General features: G+C 56.1%; 9 protein-coding genes across 9 annotated transcripts; 5 read left to right on the forward strand and 4 right to left on the reverse strand.

Moving 5' to 3' along the window:
- Nucleotides 1-672: 672 nt before the first annotated feature.
- Nucleotides 673-1,594, forward strand: C8Q71DRAFT_787645 (ribosomal protein L38e). Its single transcript, XM_047925184.1, has 4 exons — nucleotides 673-831; nucleotides 912-972; nucleotides 1,046-1,189; nucleotides 1,318-1,594. The coding sequence occupies exons 1-4, from the start codon at nucleotides 829-831 to the stop codon at nucleotides 1,356-1,358; spliced, it is 249 nt and encodes an 82-aa protein (XP_047773528.1). The 5' UTR covers nucleotides 673-828; the 3' UTR covers nucleotides 1,359-1,594.
- A 687-nt stretch (nucleotides 1,595-2,281) lies between these two features.
- Nucleotides 2,282-3,196, reverse strand: C8Q71DRAFT_799512 (uncharacterized protein; the record flags this gene model as incomplete). The annotated part of the gene is made up of 3 exons (XM_047925891.1): nucleotides 2,282-2,377; nucleotides 2,431-2,605; nucleotides 3,192-3,196. 3 exons carry the CDS (start codon nucleotides 3,194-3,196, stop codon nucleotides 2,282-2,284), a joined length of 276 nt encoding a protein of 91 aa, XP_047773529.1.
- Nucleotides 3,197-3,261: 65 nt separating this feature from the next.
- C8Q71DRAFT_381181 (uncharacterized protein) lies at nucleotides 3,262-5,289 on the reverse strand. Its single transcript, XM_047918193.1, has 4 exons — nucleotides 5,232-5,289; nucleotides 4,983-5,180; nucleotides 4,652-4,931; nucleotides 3,262-4,585 (listed from the first exon to the last, which is right to left on the reverse strand). Exons 2-4 carry the CDS (start codon nucleotides 4,992-4,994, stop codon nucleotides 3,435-3,437), a joined length of 1,443 nt encoding a protein of 480 aa, XP_047773530.1. The 5' UTR covers nucleotides 4,995-5,180; nucleotides 5,232-5,289; the 3' UTR covers nucleotides 3,262-3,434.
- Nucleotides 5,290-6,614: 1,325 nt separating this feature from the next.
- On the forward strand, nucleotides 6,615-9,761 carry C8Q71DRAFT_843088 (bifunctional acetylglutamate kinase/N-acetyl-gamma-glutamyl-phosphate reductase; the record flags this gene model as incomplete). Its single annotated transcript, XM_047926562.1, has 7 exons — nucleotides 6,615-6,945; nucleotides 6,997-7,282; nucleotides 7,339-7,730; nucleotides 7,781-8,930; nucleotides 8,994-9,562; nucleotides 9,614-9,661; nucleotides 9,711-9,761. The coding sequence occupies exons 1-7, from the start codon at nucleotides 6,787-6,789 to the stop codon at nucleotides 9,759-9,761; spliced, it is 2,655 nt and encodes an 884-aa protein (XP_047773531.1). The 5' UTR covers nucleotides 6,615-6,786.
- Nucleotides 9,762-9,921: 160 nt separating this feature from the next.
- Nucleotides 9,922-11,998, reverse strand: C8Q71DRAFT_381227 (uncharacterized protein). The gene is made up of 4 exons (XM_047918194.1): nucleotides 11,961-11,998; nucleotides 11,700-11,882; nucleotides 11,034-11,219; nucleotides 9,922-10,970 (listed from the first exon to the last, which is right to left on the reverse strand). Exons 2-4 carry the CDS (start codon nucleotides 11,860-11,862, stop codon nucleotides 10,012-10,014), a joined length of 1,308 nt encoding a protein of 435 aa, XP_047773532.1. The 5' UTR covers nucleotides 11,863-11,882; nucleotides 11,961-11,998; the 3' UTR covers nucleotides 9,922-10,011.
- A 282-nt stretch (nucleotides 11,999-12,280) lies between these two features.
- C8Q71DRAFT_381297 (P-loop containing nucleoside triphosphate hydrolase protein) lies at nucleotides 12,281-17,039 on the forward strand. Its single transcript, XM_047918197.1, has 8 exons — nucleotides 12,281-12,529; nucleotides 12,583-12,726; nucleotides 13,527-13,711; nucleotides 13,772-14,259; nucleotides 14,313-14,416; nucleotides 14,469-16,001; nucleotides 16,053-16,672; nucleotides 16,839-17,039. The coding sequence occupies exons 1-8, from the start codon at nucleotides 12,353-12,355 to the stop codon at nucleotides 16,858-16,860; spliced, it is 3,273 nt and encodes a 1,090-aa protein (XP_047773533.1). The 5' UTR covers nucleotides 12,281-12,352; the 3' UTR covers nucleotides 16,861-17,039.
- Nucleotides 17,014-19,118, forward strand: C8Q71DRAFT_381266 (myosin tail-domain-containing protein). Its single transcript, XM_047918196.1, has 2 exons — nucleotides 17,014-17,411; nucleotides 17,474-19,118. Exons 1-2 carry the CDS (start codon nucleotides 17,166-17,168, stop codon nucleotides 19,055-19,057), a joined length of 1,830 nt encoding a protein of 609 aa, XP_047773534.1. The 5' UTR covers nucleotides 17,014-17,165; the 3' UTR covers nucleotides 19,058-19,118.
- A 689-nt stretch (nucleotides 19,119-19,807) lies between these two features.
- C8Q71DRAFT_381301 (uncharacterized protein) lies at nucleotides 19,808-21,434 on the forward strand. Its single transcript, XM_047918198.1, has 4 exons — nucleotides 19,808-20,394; nucleotides 20,459-20,764; nucleotides 20,821-20,900; nucleotides 20,960-21,434. The coding sequence occupies exons 1-4, from the start codon at nucleotides 19,852-19,854 to the stop codon at nucleotides 21,051-21,053; spliced, it is 1,023 nt and encodes a 340-aa protein (XP_047773535.1). The 5' UTR covers nucleotides 19,808-19,851; the 3' UTR covers nucleotides 21,054-21,434.
- Nucleotides 21,305-22,130, reverse strand: C8Q71DRAFT_381230 (BTB/POZ protein). Its single transcript, XM_047918195.1, has 6 exons — nucleotides 22,044-22,130; nucleotides 21,850-21,991; nucleotides 21,747-21,792; nucleotides 21,567-21,686; nucleotides 21,490-21,515; nucleotides 21,305-21,434 (listed from the first exon to the last, which is right to left on the reverse strand). Exons 1-6 carry the CDS (start codon nucleotides 22,047-22,049, stop codon nucleotides 21,430-21,432), a joined length of 345 nt encoding a protein of 114 aa, XP_047773536.1. The 5' UTR covers nucleotides 22,050-22,130; the 3' UTR covers nucleotides 21,305-21,429.
- Nucleotides 22,131-22,314: the final 184 nt, after the last annotated feature.

The raw sequence follows: 22,314 nt of genomic DNA on the forward strand, positions 1-22,314 counted from the left end.
GTACCCTCACCCAGATTTCTGGCAGTACACCGGTAATGAATATTGTGAATGTATAGTTTGCGGTCTACTCAGTTCCGCATGTTATCAAATTTCTGAAGGGGAAACGTGCGGCAGGCCGCCGGAATCGATGATCTCATAGAATCCATGTTTGGGTCTTTATTGGCTGAAGAAAATTTTGAAACCCGAGGAAGATACTTATGTATCTTATTAGGCATCGAAGTATGAGACTGGCTCTGAGCAGTCAGAACAACTTACTTATCACTGGATGCAATCACGCATTCCGCGTACATTTGACCTCGGCATTGTCTCTTTTACAAGGTGCTCTCAAGTCGTGCGTATAACCCATTTGTGGAGGACTACCCATTTACTTGCCCTGTTACGTGTAGGAACTGCACAGCCGTCAGACGCTCAGTCGTGGGTAACACTCGACTGAATTAGGGTTACCTGCACAGCCGTCAGACGCTATGCAGGACGTGAGTAACTATCGTAAGTATGGAACGCGGAACTCTCACTTCAGTCGTGGGTAACACTCGACTGAGGAGAGAAGAGAGGGGAAGGGGACGAGAGGACGAACCACCCCCGGCGGTCTGTCACGTGCGGTGTGGCCGAGATCGAGATCACGTGCCGCAACCTCAACATTACGAAGTGCAGCGTCGGTGCCAGATGGGCCGAGCCACGTAGCGCGCGGAGGTCGGTAGCGATGCAATCTCGGCAGCTGCCGACAGCTATACAGCTCGATGAGCAAGGTTCAGCCACCCGATCCCGTGCCTGCGAGCTACAATCTCCAAGGGCAGAAGCGCCGACGCCGAGCAAGACCATCCGCCCGCCATGGTACGTCCCCGCCGTCCCCACCGTCCTCCTCGATGGGCCTTGCGATCTAGAGAGTGAAGTGCTGACGGTACATCCGACAGCCTAAGGAAATCCGCGACATCAAGCAGTTCATCGACATCGCCCGGCGAAAGGACGCCTCAGGTGAGTTCACATCCTTGCCCTGCGAGGTTTGGCGGATGTGGTCGATGGTGCTGACTGTGGACATGACGAACAGCGGCGCGCATCAAGAAGATCGCGCCCCGGGTAGCGGGCGGGAAGACGCGCACGAAGTTTAAGATTCGCTGCTCACGCTACCTTTACACCCTCGCTCTCGACGACCCGGAGAAGGCGGAGAAGCTCAAGGCGAGCTTGCCTCCTGGTGCGTACCCATCTAGTCTCTTCCCGACTCATCCGCCACCACCGTTCCCTACATGTACTTGCACCTACCCCATGAAACCCGTAGATGCTGCGCGACTCTGGACTTGGAACTTACGCAGTTGCTCACAGGCCTGAACATCGTCGAGGTCGAGACACCAAAAAAGAAGTAGACGCATCGTCTCTTCTCTACCTCGAGGGTCCGCCCGGGGTGTGGTGGGTTGAACGCTGGGTTTGGGAGCGCGGGGATAGGCCCCTGAGCTGGGGGCGCCCTCACGAGTCCGCGGCAGGTGCGCGGACAAACGACGACGACTGCTACTGCTATCGCTATATTGCTAGGCATCATCATATGGATTGTGTGTATGCTCCCCGACGACATTTACATTATGCACGCACGCATTCTCTCATCCGCTCGCCCGATGCATCATCCTGGCCACGCCGACCGTTTCTTGCAGCGTGAGTGAACTTTTGCAACCCAACAGTGCAGGTGGTGGTACGGTACGCACCGAAGTCAACCACATTTTCTCCGTGGCTGTGCAGACGGATTGGTTGCATAAGTAAGTTGCTTAGGTATGCAGGGTCTTCTCTGATCTCAGTCGGTCGGGTCATGGTTTGCATCGTCGAAGCGATCCCCTAACGGGATAGGCGGTGCATGATACATTGCAACATATCATATAGTGGGTACATACAACATTATCAATGTTCGACAAAACGACTTCAAGACATAAATCAAGAGACATCAAGCCATGATGTCCAACTCCACGAAAATCAAGAATACGACGAACCAACCAGGGCTCGGCGTTCAGCCCAACCGCCACGGAGGTGGAGGAAACGGCGGCCTATCACTGTCGCTGTCGTTCCCATTCCCGCCTTCACGTCTGCCCTCCGGAGGTGCGCCTCTCCGCACTGTACTGTTATTGCGTCGTCGGCGAGCGAAGACACCAGCGACACTCCCACTCGGACCCGCACTGGGCCCAGATGGATTCACCACTCGAGGGCCGTTACGAGCGTATTCGAAGGTACCGACACGTCCCCGACAGACCGGACAAGTGCGAGCGCTCTTGAGCCATTGCTGCAAATATCAATGTCAGCAGGTTCACAGCCCCAACGGGATGTTCCTCACCTCCAAGCAACCTCTGTGGAACCAGTGGGAGCATGCCGGTACCTTCAGCACCGCGTCTTCCGCATTGTACTAGCATTGCGATGAGTATCAGTACCACAGAGGCGAAATGGCGTCGAACGTACATCATCCAGACAAATGGGGCACCGATCCTCCGTCTCGCCTGGCGTTGCCCATTCTCGATACGTGCCGCTGGGAAGAGTAGCTATCGTTTGTTCCGACAAGCCACGCGGCCTCACGTCACCCAGCAGACCAGAGAGATCAAGCAGAGCTTCATACGAGGTGTCTAGATCCTCGTCCCTCTGCGAGACGCGAGCCACGATATTGACAAGTGTTAGTAGCTGTGCCACAGATAGGAAATTGTCCACTGACCACATAGTCACCAAAGGGTCTCGCTCTGGGGCCAAAGCGGGAAAGACCGAAGCGTCGAGGTATTTCAGGAAAATCTGCATCCATACCGAAGAAGTCAAAGTCGCGCCTGCGCATGGCACGTGCACGGGCTGAGAAAGTTCGCCTGCTCGTTGGATCTCTTGTGTCTCCCGAGCCTGTCGATGGCTGTGAGCTGCTGTTTCTATTGCGAGACTGAGCCGACGCTCCGTCTGATTCCCCGGCCTCGGAAGGACTCTGCCGATCCGTGAGATAAGCCTATTAGCAATTAAAGACGCATCGCACTGACCAGGGTATCCCACAGACTAGCCATCGGACGGCGGGCAGTGGAGGATGACGCACCCGGCGGGAGATGAGGGAACGGATCCGCCGACGATGCAGAACGTGACGCGTTAAGGCCTCGCCAGCGAGGTAGAGCACGCGATCCAGGCCTGTGTGTGCTTTCCCTTCCTCTGTCGCTTTCAGACGGATCTACGTCGTCTGCGCCGTCATGGACGACCCCATGGAGGGGACAAACCGGACCATTCGATGTGGTGCTCTCAGGACGGCTGCGGCTATCGGTTGATGGTGGGTCGCGCGACATAGTCCAATGCAGTAGCGAGTCCCAGTGTGGATTTGACGGGCCGTCCAATAAGGAGATGGTTGAGTAAGGATTCCGGGTGGGGTCGGCTGAGTACTCTGATTCTTCCCACTCTCCAGACGCAGAGCGAGATATGCTCCGAAATGGAGGCTTATGGTATAGTCAGCTCTCCAGCAGCTCAAGACTTGTGCAATGACGTACCAGACGTTCGGTCGAGAGACGCTGGAAGCGAAGAGGCGGCAAAGAAGGAGCTCCAGAGTCGCGAGGAACAGTGCGTGAACTGGGACGGGTCACCTCAGATGTCATGTTCTGCAGCTCCAGTGATCGCTGGATCGACGCTCGGAAGGGACCTTCGTGGAATGAATCTACGTTGAAGCGCACAGTTGGTGCAGTCCTTGCTGAAGTCTCCCCAGTGACTGACGGTCGGCGTGAAGCACTTGCAGCTGAAGGAACGGTTCTAGATGTCGATCGCGGCGGCGAGTCGTAGATTCTGGGTGGAGCAATGGACGCTCGCAGCTCCGCTCTCGCGTCGAGGTCATAGTCAGATCTGCTTTGTTCAGTGTCACGTTCTGCCCTGCGGGATCCGGGAGATGACGGTCTGGCAGCTGGGCGCGGCGCGTTGCGGTTGGCTGGCGCCGTAGCAGTGCGCCTCTCCCGTATTGCGACGAGTCTTGACATCCCACGTCTTGTGAGCTCCTCGACCGAGACGCCTGCGTCGGAAGCCATGGACTCGAGCTGTGCCCTTCGATCTGCATCCGCCATTCTCGCAGACAGAGGCTGATACGACATTACGCGAGGGGGTCTATCAGAATGAGGAACGGTGCGGGCCCTATTTGCGTCCGCTGCTCTTGGCCGCTGTGTCTCTGTCTGTGCCGCGGACGCAGTGTCGTCAGGGCCGCCGAGTAGCCACTGCTCGAGCGCACCGTATGGCGCGCGATGCAACGCACTGGCCGCTCTGGTAGCCGCCGTTGTATTCGCAGCATTGCGGGGTGGAGGCGAGTTTCGCCTAAGCATCAGGTCGGGAAAGTCGAGGCTTTCGTCTGGATCTGCGCCCCCACTCAAAGACGGAAGAGGTTGCCATAGCGAATTAAATTGCGGGTGATTCAGTTCGGTCCCTGTATGGGACAAGCCATAATCAGAATCGAACGGGTCAGGTTCCAGAGTCGTTGGTCTCGCTCGTGAAGTCTGACTTCTCCGTGAATCGGTGCTGTCCTGCTCGCTCGCCCGCGTCGAGCCCCGAAAACTCGGAAGCGACCAATCTGCAGGGGCGAAACGGGGCTCATCTATCGGACTTGTTCGGCCGTTGTTGACACCTGGTAGGCCCCAATCCACCGGTGAGAAACGGAGGTCGCTGCCCACATTCGAACGGGACGCAGTACCAGAGATCGATGACAACTGCTCGCGAGCCCTTCTGCTCCGGAACTCTGCGGCGTTCTCAGACATGAGTGAATTCGACGGGCCAGGGCGTGTGGTATAGAGTGACCGACGGAAGCGGTTGGACGCGGCAAGCGACAACGGGTCGTGGTTCGCAGAGAGCAGATCGTCATACCCTGAGATAGTATAAGCGGAGCAGATTCCAGAATCGAAGGAACGAACCGTTTGCAGTTGACCGACTTGACGAGGGAGGCTCTCTGTCCTCGGAGACAGAGTGCGGATTTTCTGGCCTTCCCGTCAGAGTGACCCAGGCAGATCGCACTGCACTAGCCGCACCGGTACCCGCATCGCCACGGGCGCGCTGCACAGATTCAATCTGGCGTGCTCTGGCTTGCAGACGACGGATGGCCTCGCGAATGAGCGATAACTCGGCCGTCAGCGGATCTGCTTCGGCGTCGCCGTGGTCCACACCAAGGTGTTGTCGATAATGATGGTAAGGCATGCCAGGAGCCAGATTGGGGGACATTGGGCTCGCTAATGGTTCGTTAGCTAGTCGATCATACCCAGAGCCCAACGGGCGCTCACTCGCAGACGGGGGCTCAAGCGACGTAGACGTCCCCTGCAGGTACTCTTCGAGGGAATGTTGTATATCCCGTAGCCTTCGCAGAGCCTCTTCTGGACTGATTGGACGGTCTCGTCGGCGCTCAACTGTTGTCGCGTGAGTATAACAGGCTGTGAGCGAATTGTTTTACTTACTATACGGCGGTGAACGAACAGAAGACTGAGCAGACCGACTGCCCCATTGGAATGGTAGATCGTCGCCGTGGTCCAGTGCAATCGGTCTCAGAGCGTCGTCGAAGTCAGTGAGCCAGCTAGGAGCACCAGACACAGTTGCCACAGGCGGCAGAGCAGGCGGTGCTGCGCTCAAGCGGGACATGAGGGTATGGGGCGAAGGGGGAGTAGGTGGCCTCGATCGAGCGATGGTGTTAAGATTGGGTGTGGGTGGCATCTCCAGAACAGGCGATGATGAGTCCAAGGCTGTCTCTAGCATCGTGCGCGCTGCACGGGGGAGGCTAGGGCCCGGCATGGGCGAGTCTGAGTGTCGCAGGACGGAGATATTGCTATCGAAAGCGTTGAAACGCTCCATGGACAGTCTGAACTGGGCATTCTGCTCTGCGGCAGGCGATGCACGCGGCGATAGGTCGAGAATGGAGGGCAAGGGCTCTACGCCGTCCATGGGTTCAGCGACACTGTCAGGTTCGTCCAACACGAGGTCGACGGGCGACGCAGTGCCCTCATGGCTCTCGAGCGTCGCTCTGCGCGGTGATGAAGCTGTACGAGATGAAGAACCACTCGCCAGATTGCCCGATGAAGACGCCACGGTTACGCTACGAGCACTGCTCTCGCTGCGTGCCCGTTTGTTCCGCTCGCCACTGCTGCTGCCCTCGCCGCCATTGCTCCGGTCGCCGTTGGGGCTGCTGCTCAGGTCAAGTCCAAGTTCGTCCCAAGATCGCTTGAAAGACGTGCTCTCTGTCGGTATCGTGAGTTCGAGTCTAGGACACCTGTCGCCCATCGTCGAGGTTACGGTGAGAGGAGACGACAAGGAGACAATAAGTGAGACGGTCAGAGCAAGGGGATTGGCACTGGGCACCTTATGTAAGGGTGTTTACTAGGGGGTTGGCAACGGCATTGATAAATCGTAATGTGCTTAGTTAACACCCAATAGAAAGACGCATAGCCTCAGTATTTAGGCTTCAATGCGGATATTGAATGACTTAGAACATGCTTGAAACGGGACTGAAACAACGAATAGTAATGTTCATTTTGATTGTGGCGGCGGCACTTCAGCTTCTACACGTATCATTATTTCACGGACAAAGTCATTATCGGATGCTCTGGAAGCCTCTCAAAACGGTGCTTCGGACATTATAAATTTTTCTATCTTCGCGTAGGAAGGTTTTATGAATACTCTCCGGATGAGCGGAAATTGCGACTCGGTCGGGGGCAGACTCGGACGAAGCGGGGCCGAGTCAGTGGCGAACTCATAACTACAGTTACTTACTGTGATTCAGAACTCTTTCTCGGACTCCCAACTCTCTCTCGCTTACTATTCCCTTCGTTCGACCCTCAGGTTGCAATCATGTACGCGTTGAGTCGTGCGGCCAAAGCTACGATTGGGAAGAATGGGGCACAACGTGCAGTCCTTGTGGCAGGTAGGCGTCAGGCTGCCGTACAAGTCGTGAAGCGCAGATGCCCTGCCTCGTCCCGAGCCATACAATCAGTTGCTCAAACAGATAGAGTGAGTGCAAAACGCGAGTGTTGTGCGAGGGAATTAACGACATTTCACCAGGACACTATTACACGCCTTCTGTATTCCATTGGTACCAAGCGCGAGGTCGAGCGGTACTTGAGGATTTTCTCCTCTTCGTCAGATACCTCAAGCCCCGCCAAATTCGCAGTCATTAAGATTGGTGGAGCAGTTCTTGACCAGCTCGATGAACTCGCCCTCAGCTTGAGTTTTCTCTACCGAGTGGGGCTGTACCCAGTGGTTCTCCATGGCGGGGGACCTCAGCTGAACAACATCATCGAGGCGGAGGGAGTAGTCCCGGATTACATCGACGGTATTCGTGTCACAGGTGCGTCATTAGCGGTGCATTCTACATCTCTTCACTAACGGCCTTGCTGTGTCCAGACGCCAAGACGCTACAGATTGCACGGCGTGTCTTCCTGGAGGAGAACCTGAGGCTGGTCGGCGCGCTCGAGAAGCTGGGCACGCGTGCACGTCCTATCACTTCCGGTGTCTTCACAGCGGATTACCTGGACAAGGAGAAATATGGCTTGGTCGGAAAAATCACGAAGGTCGACAAGCGGCCATTGGAGGCAGCCATCCGGGCTGGGGCACTCCCCATCCTGACCAGCTTGGCGGAGTCTGACGCGGGACAGATTCTGAATGTCAATGCCGACATTGCTGCCGGCGAGTTGGCCAAGGAGCTCGAGCCGTTGAAGATCGTCTTCCTGAATGAGAAGGGCGGTTTGTTCCACGGGGTGACAGGAGAGAAGCTGGACGTCATCAACCTCGACGAAGTATGTCGTCTGTATTGTATCTTGCACCATGCTAATGCCTTGCGAAACAGGAATATGAGGGTTTGATCAAGCAGCCATGGGTCAAGTATGGCACCAAGCTCAAGCTTCGCGAGTTCAAGGAGCTCCTGGACCATCTGCCGCGCACCTCTTCCGTGGCAGTCATCCGCGCAGACATGCTGCAGAGGGAGCTGTTCACTGATAGCGGCGCTGGAACGCTGATCCGACGCGGCTACAAGCTCTTCAAGCACGGATCCATTGAGTCTGTCGGTGCAGACCGTCTCCGTCAGGTTGTCCACGACCGGGACCCAGACGTCCTCTCCGGAGACGACAGCGTCGCAAGTGTCCTGAACCGCATCAAGGAGACGCCCTACACGATCTACGGCGACGAGCCGCTCGACGTAGTCGCGATTGTGTCGCACCCGGCCGGCGAGGTCCCCGTTCTCACGAAGCTACTCGCATCGCGCAACGGCATCATGAACGGCATCGTCGACAACGTCTTCAATGCGATCAAGAAGGACCACCGCAAGCTCTTCTGGACGGCGCGTGCAGATGACGAGAACCGTGCATGGCACTTCGAGCGCGCCGATGGGAGTTTCACGCGCGCGGGCAACAGCTTGTTCTGGTACGGTGTGCAAGACGTGGCCGAGATCGAGAGGATTGTGAAGGGCTACGAGGAGAAGGGTAGGATCAGCCGGTCGTACCTGCCAGTTGGCCCGTCGGCCCCTCCGCACAGAGCTGCACCGGGAGGCGCTCGGTCCTACTCAACCCTTGCCCGGCGGTCTGTTCCTGGTTCGTCGAGGGGCTACGCCACTGCCGCGGCGTCCGTTTCAACAGAGCCGAAGCGTCTGGCCCTCATCGGGGCACGGGGCTTCACAGGGCAAACCCTGACTACCCTCCTTTCCGCTCACCCACACCTCAACCTCACGCATGTCTCGTCGCGCCAGCTCGCTGGGTACTCTCTCGACGGGTACACAAAGGCGCAGATCAAGTACTCCGACCTGTCTGCGGAGGACGTCGAACGGATGGAGAAGGACGGCGAGGTGGACGCGTGGGTCATGGCGCTCCCGAACGGTGTCTGCAAGCCTTTTGTCGACGCCGTCGACCGCGGGTCGAAGGAGCGGAAGAGCGGGGAGCCCAGTGTGGTCGTGGATCTGAGCGCGGACTACCGTTTCGAGGACGGGTGGACGTACGGGCTTCCGGGTGAGGAGTCTCAGTCAACTGTGTAACTAGAATCATAAACATCTTTCCGTTGGTCCTTGTCAGAGCTCTATGGGCGTGAGGCCGTCCGTGCATCGAAGCGCATCTCCAATCCCGGATGCTACGCGACGTCGTCTCAGCTGCTCGTCGCGCCGCTGCTGAGATACCTGAAGTACGACGCCTATCCGACGGTGTTCGGTATGTCGGGCTACAGCGGCGCAGGTACCATCACCGGCCCTCCCGCCGCAGACGGACGGCCAACCACTGCACCAAAAGTCAGCCCGGAGAGCCTCATGGGCGGAATCAAGCCGTACTCACTCACCGACCACATCCACGAACGCGAGGCGGGGTGCCATTTGTCGCGCCTGCTCGCGTCTGGGGCGAGTCCGATGAAGCTCGCTTTCGTCCCGAACGTCGCGCCGTGGTTCAGCGGGATCATTTCGGTGCTGTCGATGCAACTGAAGGAAACGGTCACCGCGAAGGACGTGAAGGAGCTTTACGAAGAGAAGTACAGTGGCGAGAAGCTGGTCACTATCAAAAGGGAGGTGCCTGTCCTCCAGGACATCGAAAACAAGCATGGTTGGACCGTTGGTGGGTTCCAGGTCCATAGCCAGGGCGATCGGGCCGTCGTCGTGGTGAGTGTTTTTCGTGAAGTCAAAGCACGTTGCACGCTCAGAGTGCCTTAGGGTGGCCTGGATAACCTGCTCAAGGGTGCCGCAACGCAATGCCTGCAGGTCAGTGCAATTGACTCATTTTCAGTACTCTGTGCTCATAGACATCCAGAATCTCAATCTTGCACTTGGATATGACGAGTACGCGGGGATCTCCATCTAAGTACACGTGCAGATGTTGGCTAGAGCCTAGAAAACCGCTAACAGATGATCTTCGTCCACGAGACGAGTAAAAGCGGAGTGTACGATTGAGCATGCGCGACATACTATCCGAATTATTACATGGCATAGTCAATAACCAACAGTAGTAAGCGTTAACGTTATCTACAGTACGGATTTACGAGGGACATAAGTACATTCCTGAGAAATTAGAGGAGACTTCATACAAATGCATGCAAGTTTCGATGTCATATCTAGTCGTGCGGTTTCATCGCCTCCTCCACAGCTTCAGGGTCAATACCGAGCTCTCCGTAGCTCGAGTCCGCCTCCTTCGTCTCCTCCATATCTTCATCCTCGTCATCCGCAGAGCTCCTTAGGAGGCGCGGCTGCGAATCCTCCGGCGTGATGGGGGCCGCATTCTTAGGCAGACTCGCGCGGGCGGTCGTGACAAGAGGGGTTGGCGCAGGCCGATGCGCGGGATGGGGCTGGAGAATGGTCTCGGGGGCTGCTTTGGCCGGGTGCGGCCGGACGAGAGGCGCCTTGAACGGCTTCTGCTTCAAAGGCAGGGTTTGCGAGGGCGTGTATACCGCGGACATTACTTTCCTACCCAAGCCTAACCTAACATCCTTCCGCACAGGCCGTTCCGAAGTGGGCCGCGTAGACCGAGACCGGGGAGCAGAGAGGGGTGGTGTAGAGGACGGAGCGACGGCGGTGCCCTTGCGGTGCGTGGGTCGAGGGTCGTCCGCGGGCGGAGTGACGGGTAGGAACGGTGGTGAGTTGCGCGGTGGTGAGGTGGACGGGCCCGCAGGAGACGCGGTGAATGCAACAATAGCCAGGCCGGGGGGAGTCTTTTGAGAGGGCCATTGTGCGGGCGGTTCGATCGGTACTGGTGGGGCACTCGGCTTCGACGTCGGGACGCGTGTGCCACTGGTTTGTGCGCGCGCCTTCGAGTAGAGCACCGAGTCTGAGTCTGTGACCATCGCATCCGCACCGTCGTCTCCAGCCGGGGTTGCGGATCGCCCACGATGCGGCTTCCGTTTGGCAATGGTTTTGCTGACTTTGCCGCTGCTTCCACGGCGTACACCATGCCGTACGGATGGCACAGTTGAACAATGGGCGCCCGCAGCAGGTCCAGCGCTTCTCGTAGTCCTCCTATCGTCGACCCGCGACCGCCGTGCCAGTTCCCGCTGTTCACGGTGGTGCCTTTGCTCTGCTACCGTACGGGATGCCTCATTAGCGATCGCTATGAGGGAGGTCATTGTATCTTGGTTCTCACGGCGGTAGGAGGAGTGTGATATGCTCGGAGGAGTATCTGGGGTGCCCGGTCGAACTTTTCGTGGATCCTGTTGTACACTGCCGTGGGCTGGCCGAGGCCGCGGGCGGTCACGATCTAGTTCAAATCCTGGGTACGGATTGTACGGCTCTTCGTCCATCATGTCTGACGGATGTTGTGCACGTAGTTCTGTAGGATGGATTGAGTGAAATGCGCGCCCAGTAAGCCAATGATCCGGGTACGACACTCAAATGCACACACAAGACCGTCCAACCAGAAGTGATGGGCAGCTTTTGAGACTCCATTCTTGTAAAGGCAGGATCTCCCAGAGGGCACGGCAGCACAATCTGACACACTTGACAAGCTTGGGCGGTTTCCAACGACGCCCTGCAGGAAACCAAAAATCCGGTAACAAGCCCATTGATATATGTGGCGAATGCCCATCCTGAAACCACCAGTGCTACTGGTGGTTTCCGCCGCCTTGCTCCTCCAGCGTATCCCCCCTCCCAGACGAAGAAGCTCAATACACGCAAACACTAGTGCAAAGCTGCCTGCGTTGGCGCTACATCGTCCTCTGAGTTTCTCACATCTCCTGGTCTTTTGAACCATGCACGAGTGGCACCCGGAGCATATAGAGCAGTCGAAACGAGGAAAGGGATGTGACTGCACCTGTACGGTCCGCCTCTGCCTCCTTCTGTAGTACGTCGGTAAATGAGTACTGGGTTTGCGCCCAGTAAACACGGTCTTGTGCAACTGACTTTCCGAGGGGAGACCAGGTACCCGGAGGGTCAGTGGCGACGTCCATCGCGTATTTCTCCATCCGAGCGTCCATCCAGAGCGTGCGTCACGATGCTGAGGAAATCAATCAAAGTGAGAAGAAGGAAGACGAGTCAAAGGAAAGATTTAAGAAGGAGGAGGGGGACAGCATACGGGAAGAACGGTCTGGAGGGACAGATGCTTTGTCGCTCGAGACAAAGGTCGGTGCTGTGGCTGCAACTGCCAGTGGCACACGCGCGACGCGTCGAGGTCACATGACCATGCGAGGCCAAGCGCTCGCAGTTGAGCTCTCTGTGTCTCCGGCGAAAGTACAACGAGTCTGGAGACATAGGAAAGTAGAAGGTGCTGTTGTAGATATCGCAACAATTGAAACTGAAGAGGGGTAAATGTTCATCGAGAGTCCCTACGTCCGCGTCATGCACGTGATGAATATCTAGGACTTCCGAATCTGGATACCCACGACGCGTCGCTCGAGACGCGGTTCAACCATCCCGAGCTTGCTGCTCGACGTCCACGACTTCGCCGTGCAACCCACGCACGGCATCATGCCTGCTCCACGTCTGTCCCAGAGCGCGGAAGCTGCGCGAGCAGCTGCGCTACAAGCCGAATTCAACGAGAAGAAATGGGTTTGGGTTCCGGACGACAAGGAGGGCTATCTTGCGGGATGGGTGGTGAAGGAGGAAGAGGACATGGGCGAGGTCGTGATTGCATCTGGAGGAGAGGTGCGCAAGTCAGGATTGCTCTCGAGTAGCGGTGACTTGACCGTAGACCAAAGATACGAAGACTACCGCTGTACGCGCTCTCGAAGATGAACCCGCCTAAGTTCGACCGCGTCGACGATATCGCGGACTTGACATTCCTCAACGAAGCAAGCGTAGTACATAACCTCCGTCTAAGGTATGGCTCCGGCGCGATTTATGTGAGTACCCCCTGTTCTTCATACCGAAGGAGGCGTACACGCGGAACTACCACTGCACACACAACGCCGCTCACGCAAGGGAATGTTACGTATGCTTGCACCGTGCTGTCCTCTCTGGCTTGAGTTTGTGTCTCTATGCCTCTGCTGTCGGGGCTTCATATGCAGTGACTGCTCCCAGGGGCCCGACGATAGGCGGGGGCCAGATTCCAAGCCTACTTTCGTCGGCCTTCAATTTCAATTCTGCATAACCACCACGAATTGTGGTTTGATACTGCGCTCGGCGTAGCGTACATCCGCAGCCGTCATTCCACATTATCTCCCGACTCCAAGGGCACACTGCCATACAAGCGTGTGTGGACATCGCTGCAAGCACCGGTGCTGTGTGTTGGAGATCTACAACAAGTTGCATCTTGTTAGACCCCTTTCGAGAAGTATGCACGCGGCAAAGGGCGTCGCCACTTCGTCTATCTGTGGGTCCAAGTGATACACATCCTGTGCCGGGTGACCGTGGTCTGGCTCGCTCTTGACGTTCCTCATGGCAGCCGATATCAACTATATGTTCGATGTTCCACAACGTGAAACACGAGACATTTTGGCCAAGGTTATGATTGCGCCACTCGGTGGTCCATATCTTGTGCGCACATCATAGGATGTATGTCGCTTGTTCATGTAACCAGCCATCCAATGCGCTTGCCGCTCTCACCGTAGGCCGCTGCTAACATTGCAGCGTACCACGATCGCCAGTCCTGTTATTGCCTTGTTCCTGAGATGAGTGATCAATGCTGACCCCCTCTCCCTAGACATACTCCGGCTTATTCTTGGTAGCCATCAACCCTTACCAGCACCTTCCGCTCTACTCGGACGCAATCGTCCACCAATACCGGGGAAAACGACGAGATGAGAACCCGCCACATATCTTCGCCATCGCAGAGCGCGCGTGGATCAACATGGGCGAAGAACGCGAGAACCAGAGCATCCTGATCACGTACGTGCACTCGTGACCCTTCTCTGAGCAGGGGCAGATCGAATAATGCGTGCCGTGTAGCGGTGAATCCGGCGCAGGCAAGACGGAAAGCACGAAGAAGGTCATTCAATACCTCGCTGCGATCGCGACCGACGCACATCCCCCGCAATCCCACTCTCAGTCCCCTTCGCTCACACATTCGAATTCCTTCAATTCTATCATGCCAACTGCCGGCCTTCCCCGCACCAGCTCATTCAAGAAGCATGGCAAGGGCATGTCGTCGTCCGGGTCAGGCTTCACTGCAAAGGATCGGCTTGGCCTGCTCGAGCGCCAGATCCTACAAGCCAACCCTATCCTGGAGGCATTCGGTAACGCACAGACACAGCGTAACAACAACTCCAGTCGGTTCGGCAAGTTCATTCGAATCAGCTTCTCTCCGGACGGTAGCATTGCTGGTGCGAACATTGACTGGTATCTGCTCGAGAAGAGCAGAGTGGTCGTACGGAGTGAGGCGGAGCGGAGCTTCCATGTTTTCTACCAGCTGATGGAGGGTGGCGGAAGCTTGAAAGGTTCGATCAACGACGCCTGCGCAGTGGCCATAGTGGCTGATACCCATTTCTAGATACACTGCTCCTGGACGGTGGCGTCGAGGACTACGAGTATCTGAACAAGAGCAGACGAGAAGTCGACGGCATTGACGACAAAGAAGAGTGGGCATTGCTCAAGGTGCGAAAGTCTTACCACTGAGATGGGTAATTACTGACAAAGCATTTCCCAGAACGCATTCGAGACGGTCGGCTTCACTGTCGCTGAACAACTTGACCTATTTCGAATCGTTGCTGCCGTCTTGCACATTGGCAACATCACGATCACCGAAACGCGCTCGAACGACGCGGTCATGCCCGATCCGTCGCAAGCGGAACGCGTCTGCCATCTTCTCGGGATTACCGTGGCCGAGTTTACCAGAGCAGTGCTTCGTCCTCGCGTGCTCGCCGGACGTGAGTGGGTAACACAAGCCCGGACGCAGCAGCAAGCGTTGGACGAACTTTCCGCCCTCTGCAAGACACTCTACGAGAAGTCGTTTGGCATGCTCGTCGACCGAATCAATCGTGCTCTCGACCGGCCATCGTCCAAGTCAACATTCATTGGCGTGCTCGATATCGCCGGTTTCGAGATCTTCGACGTGAACGGATATGAGCAGCTACTGATCAACTATACGAACGAGAAACTGCAGCAGTTCTTCAACTACCACATGTTCACGCTCGAGCAGGAGGAGTACGCTCGTGAAGGCATCGAGTGGGACTACGTCAACTTCGGGCTCGACCTCCAGCCGACGATCGACCTGATCGAGACGAGTGGCAACGCGATCGGTATCCTGAGCCTTCTGGACGAGGAGTGCATCATGCCCAAGGCCACAGATCTCACATTCACGAACAAGCTGCACGCACTCTGGGCGAGCGAACCACTACCCGGCGACGAGCCGCACCCGGGGAGCTCAAAGTATGAGCCTGCGCGTTTCGAGCAGGGCTTCATCGTCAACCACTACGCTGGCCGCGTCGAGTACCGGACAGATGGCTGGCTGGAGAAGAATAAGGACCCGCTCAATGATAACCTGACTCGCGTGCTTTCAGCATCCTCCGAACGCTACGTCGCCTCGCTCTTCGCGGAGTACAGCGAGGCCCCGTCCCTCGTGGGCGCTCTGACGATGGGCAAGAAGCGTGTCACGAAGAAGGGCGCCTTCAGAACCGTCGGTCAAAGGCACAAGGAGCAGCTGGCGGGCCTCATGGCTCAGCTGCAGGCTACGCAGCCGCACTTCGTCCGGTGTATCGTCCCGAATACGCACAAGAAACCAGGGCGTGTCGACGTTCCTCTCGTCCTCGACCAGCTACGATGCAACGGTGTCCTCGAAGGTATCCGTATCGCGCGTCTCGGATATCCTAACCGCCTTCCCTTTGTCGAGTTCCGTCAACGCTACGAGGTGCTCACTCCCGGAGTCATCCCGCGTGGATACATGGATGGCCGCAAGGCGTGTCTGCGTATGGTCGACGCGTTGGAGCTCGACAAGGCGAATTTCCGGATCGGTACTTCGAAGATCTTCTTCAAGGCGGGAGTTCTGGCGGAGCTGGAGGAGCGTCGAGACACTCTGCTGTTCGACATCTTCTCAAGGCTGCAAGCAGTAGCGAGAAAATGGACTGCCCGGCGGCAGATGAAGAAGATTCTGAACCGTGCTGTAGCTATTCGCACTATCCAGCGCAATGCTCGCGTGTATGGGGAGCTACGTGACTGGCCGTGGTGGCAATTGTATACGAAGGTCGGTTACTGGCTTCAGTTGCTGTAGAACGTTCACTAATCAATCGCTCAGGTCCGACCACTCCTCGGTTCGACTCGTAACGACGACGAACTTCGAAAGAAGGAAGCCGAGCTAGCTCTTGCCAAGGAGCGCGCAGAACGCGATCAGCGCGAGAAGGAGGCGTTGGAGAGTCTGAAGATGAGCTTGGAGGCTGAGAAGCGCAAGGTCGAGGATAATCTAGAAGCTGAGCGGGCTCTTGCGCTGGACAAAGATGCGCTGCTAGATCGTAGCAAGAAACGAGAGGCCGAACTCGAAGACGAGGTTGCTGCGCTTCAAGCCGATCTTGACACTCTGGACTCCCAACTTGATAGAGCCCTCAAGCTCCAGAAGGAGAGTGAAGAGAAGCACGAGACCCTCCGTCATGCATTCGATCAGGCGGCCGAGCACCTCGTTCGTCTGGAGAGTGAGCAGCAAGATTGGGAAAGTCGAGAAGTCGAGCTCAATGAGCAGCTCGATCTTGCCCAAGAAGATATCGACGCCATCAAAGCTGAACGTGACAACCTAGAGAAGCTCAGTGATGAGCTGAAGAACCTCGTAGCGCAAAGAGAGGAAGATCTAGGCCGCACAAAGGAGAGGATGGAGTCGACTCTGTCTGATTTGGGGACCAAGCTCACTGCAGAGACAAGAAACAAGTGAGCCATCTATATCGAGCCCGTTCCAGTGTAGCTGATGGAGTCCTTTAGGGATGCACTTCGTGAGAAAGCGGACGGTCTGGAGGAGGAAGCCAGGCAAGCTAAGCAGCAACTCGCGGAGTTGGCCCGCACTGCCACGGAGTACTCTGCTATGATCAAAAACAAGGAGGACGAAGCGGAGCGCCTAACCGCAGAGTTGGACAAGTCGAAAGCCGAGCGCGGTCGATTACTGAAGCAGATCACGGAGTTGCGAGGCAAAGAGGATGCGCTGACTGTTGAGCTCCTGGCACAGCGTAGCGACCGGGAACGCGATGCTGCCATTCAGGCGAAACTTCAAGAGGAGCTCGACGAGCTCCGGAGCGTGTTGGCAGCGAAGACTAGCGAGGAGACACGCCGTTCTGAAGTCGAGAAGAGCAAGGAGCAAGAGCTCGCGAACCTGCGCGCTCAGGCAAGCAACCTGTCGCAGGAACTTGACGATGCCCGCAGGTCCGCGATGGAGGGGCAGACCAAACTAAAGGTTGACTTAGACACTCTCACTCGAGAGCATGCATCACTCGAGAAGAGCCACAGATCCTTGTCCGAGCGCGAGCAATCAGTCCGGACTGAGCTCAAGGCAGCCGAGGCATCTCTCGCGGAGGCTGTCAGAGCAAGGCGTACGCTCGAATCCGACTTGCAAGCTATCCGGTCCCGTCAGATTGACACCGACGATCAACTAGCTGAAGTGGTCAAGGAGAAAGAGGTGCGTTGCAACCTTTGTCTTTCGGATCGATTACAGGACTGAGTCTGATGATTCCTTGGCAGCATCTTGAACGCCAACTTGTCGCAATGCAGAGCAAGTTCGAGGACTCCGAAGACGTTGTTCTCCAGCTTGAGCGAGAAAAGAGTGCTCACGATCGGCAGATCGAGGCTCTGAAGAAACAGCTTAATGACGAATCAACGAAGCGCAGCCAGCTCGAGAAATCAGCATCTTCCCAGAAGCAAGAGATTATGCGGCTGAAGGACATCAATATCAAACTCGATCGCGAGCTCAATAAAGCGCTCTCTGACCTCAAGGCACGCGAGTGGGAAGTCAAGCAGCTTGAAGCCCGTCAAGACAAGACCATCGTCGAGCATGTTCACGTCCTCGAGGAGGCCAAGCGTGTCACCGATCGTCAATTGCAGGAAGCCCAGCAAGAATTACAGGCCAGGGAGGCTTATATCCGTTCGCTTGAGAAGACGAGGAGTAAGTTCATGATCGAGACTGAAGACCTTGTTCGAGACAGAGAGAGCGAACAGCTGCAGCTCCGTGCCAAGGACAAGAAGATCAAGGCGGAAGAGGATAGGGCTGTCCAGGCTCTCGCAGCACTCGAGAAGGAGCGACGGGCGAGGGAGGCTGCGGAGCTCCACGTCAAGCGCTTGCAGAATGACCTCGAGCGTACGCATAGTCAGGTCTCGGACTCCGTTCAACAGCTCGCGAACGTCCAAAAGGCCAAAGATAACCTCGAACTTGAGCTCACGAGACTTGCTGATGAGGCTGATGCACCAAATTCTGCCGCGAAGATGCAACGCCAGTACGAGGCGCGCATAGCTCAGCTCGAAGACCAACTGCAAGATGCGGAGATGGCGAAGACTACGGCGGCTAGGATCAAGGAGCACGTTGATCGCCAGCACGCCGAGATACGTCGACTCATCATGAGTAGCGGTCCGAAGGACGACTCTTTCCGGTCTCGTTTACTCAGAGAGCTCGAACTAGCCGACGAAGAAATGGAGAGGGAGCTGTCCGTCCGCCGCCATACTACGGGATCTGATGTGCGCTCACTCGCCAATCTCACCCCCTCCAAACATTCACTAGCGCGGACGAACGGAACGCCTCGATCCCGCAAGGACTCGCATCCCGAAGCTGCTCGTGTACAGGAGAACCGGCAAGCCCAAGTCAATACCCTCAAACAACAGGTACAGATCTTGGAGATCCAGATGGCAGCCTCCACTCGGGTACGACAATACCTCGAGCAGTCTTTGCGGGAGATGACCGCTGAGCTTGATAACTCGGATGGCTCCAAGCAATCCCTCGAGCTATATCGCGCTCGTCTCGCGAAAGAGAACGCCAGACTTGCCGAGCTGCTCGAAGACGAGGCTGAAGCAAGGCGAGCTGCCGAGGCTGCCCAGCTGAACGGTGTTCAAGCAATGTGGGACAAGTTCCAGGCTACTATCCAACAAGAAAGAGATAGCTACTCTCGATTGGAAGAGTCGCGGAAAGCCTTGGTGCGTCGAGCGTTGTGCATTCCCATAACCAGTTCTCAGCCCAGCCTGACAGGTCGTTCAACATCGTGCTGCTGCTGTCGAACTGGAAGACCAGCGCCGACAAGTGCAGGAGCTGTTGTCTACGAAGAAGCAGATGCAGGCTGAGATTGTGGACTTGAAGGACCGTCTGGAGGTCGAGATCGTCGCCAAGAATGGAGAGACCAGTAAGCTTGCAGGCGCTCGTGGTGAACACATGCTAATTGAGCCGTAGATGCCAGACGAGAGCTGCAGTCACGGCTCCAAGAATTGGAGATCACATCTTCTGCTTCGTCGACCATCCACTCAGGTGCTTCAGGGCAGCATTGGATTACTCGTCATATACTGACCCGTGTGTACGGCAGAGCTACAAGAGGCCGTTGAGACCTACAAAGTCAAGGTGGAATCTTACATCAAGAAGCTCGAAGAGGCGGAGATAGCCAAAGCGAAGATTGCTCGTGCAGAATCGCACTGTATGTGCCGCGGTCTCCGTCTGATCATCTGGTAACTGATGCTTGTATCAGCGCGCCGCGCATTAGCAGACGCGGAGAAGGCTCATGCAGATGCAGTGGCTGAGAGGAATGCAGCTGAAGAGAGCCTTAAGACCGCCGAGGCCCGCACTCGAGAACTTGAGGCAAGGCTGGACGAAGAAGGCAGAGAATCGTCTGATCTGCAGGTGCTTCGTCAACGCCTCGCAGAGGAAATGGAAGACGAGCGCAAGCACCACCAAGAAGAGTTGGCGGAACGAGACTTCACGGCGGATCAGACGCGCAAGAAGTATCAAGGTGTGTTGTACCGTTTCCTCGGGATCAGTTCATTCATTCAAGTCAACGTTTGCAGCGGAGCTTGCGCAGCTGAGCGAGGGTATGCGCGACCTTCCTTTGACCTTATCATTACTTCGCTAATATGCTATTGTTCCAGAAATGCAGTCGCAGCGCGACAGCATGAGCAGATTGCGCGAGGAAAATCGGAAGATCCGGTCCGATTACGACGAGCTTCAGCTCCGCTTCGACGAAGAGGTGTACAACGGTGGGTCCTGGAAGAAGGACAAGGAGCGTCTGGAGACCAAGATCCAAGACCTCACCAAGGCGTACGACTCGTCAACAGCCGCACAGGCAGAGCAGCAGTCGCAGATTGTCTCGCTGCACTCTCAGGTCCGCGAGCTGCGCAGTGTGCTCAATGACGCAGAGGCGGACCGTGCACTCCTCCAGAAGGCGCGCCGTGCACTACAGGCGGAGCTTGAGGCGATCAAGTTCGACTCTGTGGACTCGACGAAGATGTCGTCAGAGACCGAGCTGCAGAAGCTCCGACTGGAGAAGCAAGACCTCGAGCGTTCGCTAGAGGAGCAGAACGATCGGGTTGCGATGGCGTTTGAGAGGATGAAGAAGGCCGAGGGTTACGCCACGGAGTGCCAGGTCGAGCTGGGCAAGACTCGTGTAGAGAACTCGGAGCTCGACAAGCTGAATGTAAGAAACACCGACTCTTCACAGAGCTGATTCACTGGTGGCTTACTGATCTTCCCTTCTTCAGGCAAACCTCGAGAAGCAGATCAAGGAGCTAAATCTGCGCATTGTCGATCTGGAGACGAAGTCGCTGAACGTGCCACGGCCATCGGCAACGACATCGCGGCGGCTCGAGAGTCGCATTGAGGAGCTGACGAACCAGCTCAACCAGACCTCCAAGGACAGCTCGCGCCTGCATCGCTCTGTAGACAAGACCGCCCGCGACGCACGATTTCAACTCGCGGAAGCCGAGCGGCAGCGACAGCGCCTCGAGGAAGAGGTTAGGTCGTATGAGGGCAAGATTACGAGCATGAGGCAAGCGATGGACGAGTTGGTGAGTAGCCACTCAGTCTTTCTCCGGGCTATGAATGACTGACGGCTTGTGTGTAGCAAACCTCCGAGAACAGCCTGCAGCTGGCGAAACGCCGCGCGGAACGCGAGAACGCCGACTTGCGCCAGAAATCATTGAAGTAAGTCTCTGCTTGCCCCTTCTATTGCCTCTCCACCGACTGATGGTCGTTACTTGAAGCCTCGAGAGGGAAGTTGAGCGGCTCAGGAGTCGTCTCGAGCGTCCAGCATCCTCGGTGTTAATGGGCTCACCGGTGAGCTCACCCCGGAAGTGATCACACGGACCTTGTCGTACAGGCGGTTGCTTTTCTCTCCTTGTTCTGTCTTATGTGCGGATAGCCATGTGTATGTCTCGATATTCCTCCTTTCTCTCCCGCTTTGATTCCGCACGCCGGGGATCATTACACATCTCTGCTTGTTGATGTATCGTTATGGTGCTGCCTCAAACTCTCGATACCTGCCTCACTGACTATCTGCGTTGCGTTGCTAGTACCACACCTCTTTCTTGCGTAACCCGAACTACCTGCTCACGACACATGATTATGACTACGACAACTCCATGTCACGCATTACGCATATTGTTATCGACTTTGGCAATGATATCCTGTTTGTATACAAGTTCCGAATGCACTGCGCGTGAATGAAGCGCCGTCATGCTGAACCAGAGGGTCAACATGATGACGTTGGGTTGCCATATGCATGAGCACTCGCCTTCATAGTAGTCCGCAGCCATGAGTCTAGCATTGCGTGAGTGTGTGGATGGACGATGGTCTACTACATTGACTTACAGATCGAGAGCGATCTCGGGCTGCAGGCGTTCTAGGAAGTCGGGTATCTCCTTTGGTGGGGAATCCTTATAGAGGTTCTTGTACGATAAATATTCACACAGCTTCTCGACTATAATGCCACTGTTGAACCACTGACATCAGACTAGTACAACGAAGGAATAACTGAATGAGGCACTGTACCGATCGTCGATGGTACAGGTATTTGTGGCGGCCTCAGCGAAGTTGCCTGTCGTTCGGGTGAGACGAGACGTCTAGCACGTTCAGGGTGTCAAATGCCACTTACTCTCTACACTCACCATGTTCTTGAGAGTGCCACTGTTCATAGCGACTTTCCGACGGATCAAGAAAGTGTAACCGTCTTTGCTGATCAGCTTGACCCAGTCATTGTCCGAGGTCGAGGTCGAAGCAGCAGCAGCGTTCTCGGCCTACAAGACAAGAGTCAACTATGATGCAAGCCACAGAGATATTCCACCCTACCTGCATGATATGACTAGCGACCACAGATGGTGTAAGGTCTCGAAAACGAAAGTCAATGTCACGGTACACCAACAACAGTGGTTTGAGCGCTAACTACATGTACTGACCATGAAATGCATCGGCGCCTGTGCGATACTCGATTTGGACTGACGCCACAACGCCATCCAATAGCGAGTAGACTTCAAGTAAATGCTGGCAAAATCAGTTGGATTGTTTGCAGTGACATGACTGATCATCGCACGAGTGAGCATCAGTCTTGGAAAGCAGTTTC

This window comes from Rhodofomes roseus, assembly GCF_022264815.1.
Source record: "Rhodofomes roseus strain CIRM-BRFM 1785 chromosome Unknown C8Q71scaffold_33, whole genome shotgun sequence".
In the NCBI taxonomy this organism is placed as follows: Eukaryota; Fungi; Basidiomycota; class Agaricomycetes; order Polyporales; family Fomitopsidaceae; genus Rhodofomes; species Rhodofomes roseus.

Coding starts and splice junctions, on each gene's coding strand:
- C8Q71DRAFT_381227 (XM_047918194.1), bottom strand. CDS start 11,862: ATGGACGCTCGGATGGAGAAATACGCGATGGACGTCGCCACTGACCCT. Junction 11,220..11,699: donor GGCAGAGGCGGACCGTACAG/GTGCAGTCACAT, acceptor TCCATCCTACAG/AACTACGTGCACAACATCCG. Junction 10,971..11,033: donor ATCACACTCCTCCTACCGCC/GTGAGAACCAAG, acceptor CCCGTACGGTAG/CAGAGCAAAGGCACCACCGT.
- C8Q71DRAFT_787645 (XM_047925184.1), top strand. Junction 973..1,045: donor CCGGCGAAAGGACGCCTCAG/GTGAGTTCACAT, acceptor CATGACGAACAG/CGGCGCGCATCAAGAAGATC. Junction 1,190..1,317: donor CAAGGCGAGCTTGCCTCCTG/GTGCGTACCCAT, acceptor AGTTGCTCACAG/GCCTGAACATCGTCGAGGTC.
- C8Q71DRAFT_381230 (XM_047918195.1), bottom strand. Junction 21,793..21,849: donor GAACATGGTGAGTGTAGAGA/GTAAGTGGCATT, acceptor CCCGAACGACAG/GCAACTTCGCTGAGGCCGCC. Junction 21,516..21,566: donor CCCGAGATCGCTCTCGATCT/GTAAGTCAATGT, acceptor ACGCAATGCTAG/ACTCATGGCTGCGGACTACT.
- C8Q71DRAFT_381266 (XM_047918196.1), top strand. CDS start 17,166: ATGGAGGGGCAGACCAAACTAAAGGTTGACTTAGACACTCTCACTCGA. Junction 17,412..17,473: donor AAGTGGTCAAGGAGAAAGAG/GTGCGTTGCAAC, acceptor ATTCCTTGGCAG/CATCTTGAACGCCAACTTGT.
- C8Q71DRAFT_381181 (XM_047918193.1), bottom strand. Junction 4,586..4,651: donor GCAGTTGTCATCGATCTCTG/GTACTGCGTCCC, acceptor GGGGCCTACCAG/GTGTCAACAACGGCCGAACA.
- C8Q71DRAFT_381297 (XM_047918197.1), top strand. CDS start 12,353: ATGCCTGCTCCACGTCTGTCCCAGAGCGCGGAAGCTGCGCGAGCAGCT. Junction 12,727..13,526: donor ATGGCTCCGGCGCGATTTAT/GTGAGTACCCCC, acceptor CCCTCTCCCTAG/ACATACTCCGGCTTATTCTT. Junction 13,712..13,771: donor AACCAGAGCATCCTGATCAC/GTACGTGCACTC, acceptor CGTGCCGTGTAG/CGGTGAATCCGGCGCAGGCA.
- C8Q71DRAFT_381301 (XM_047918198.1), top strand. CDS start 19,852: ATGCAGTCGCAGCGCGACAGCATGAGCAGATTGCGCGAGGAAAATCGG. Junction 20,765..20,820: donor GGCAAGCGATGGACGAGTTG/GTGAGTAGCCAC, acceptor GCTTGTGTGTAG/CAAACCTCCGAGAACAGCCT. Junction 20,901..20,959: donor TTGCGCCAGAAATCATTGAA/GTAAGTCTCTGC, acceptor CGTTACTTGAAG/CCTCGAGAGGGAAGTTGAGC.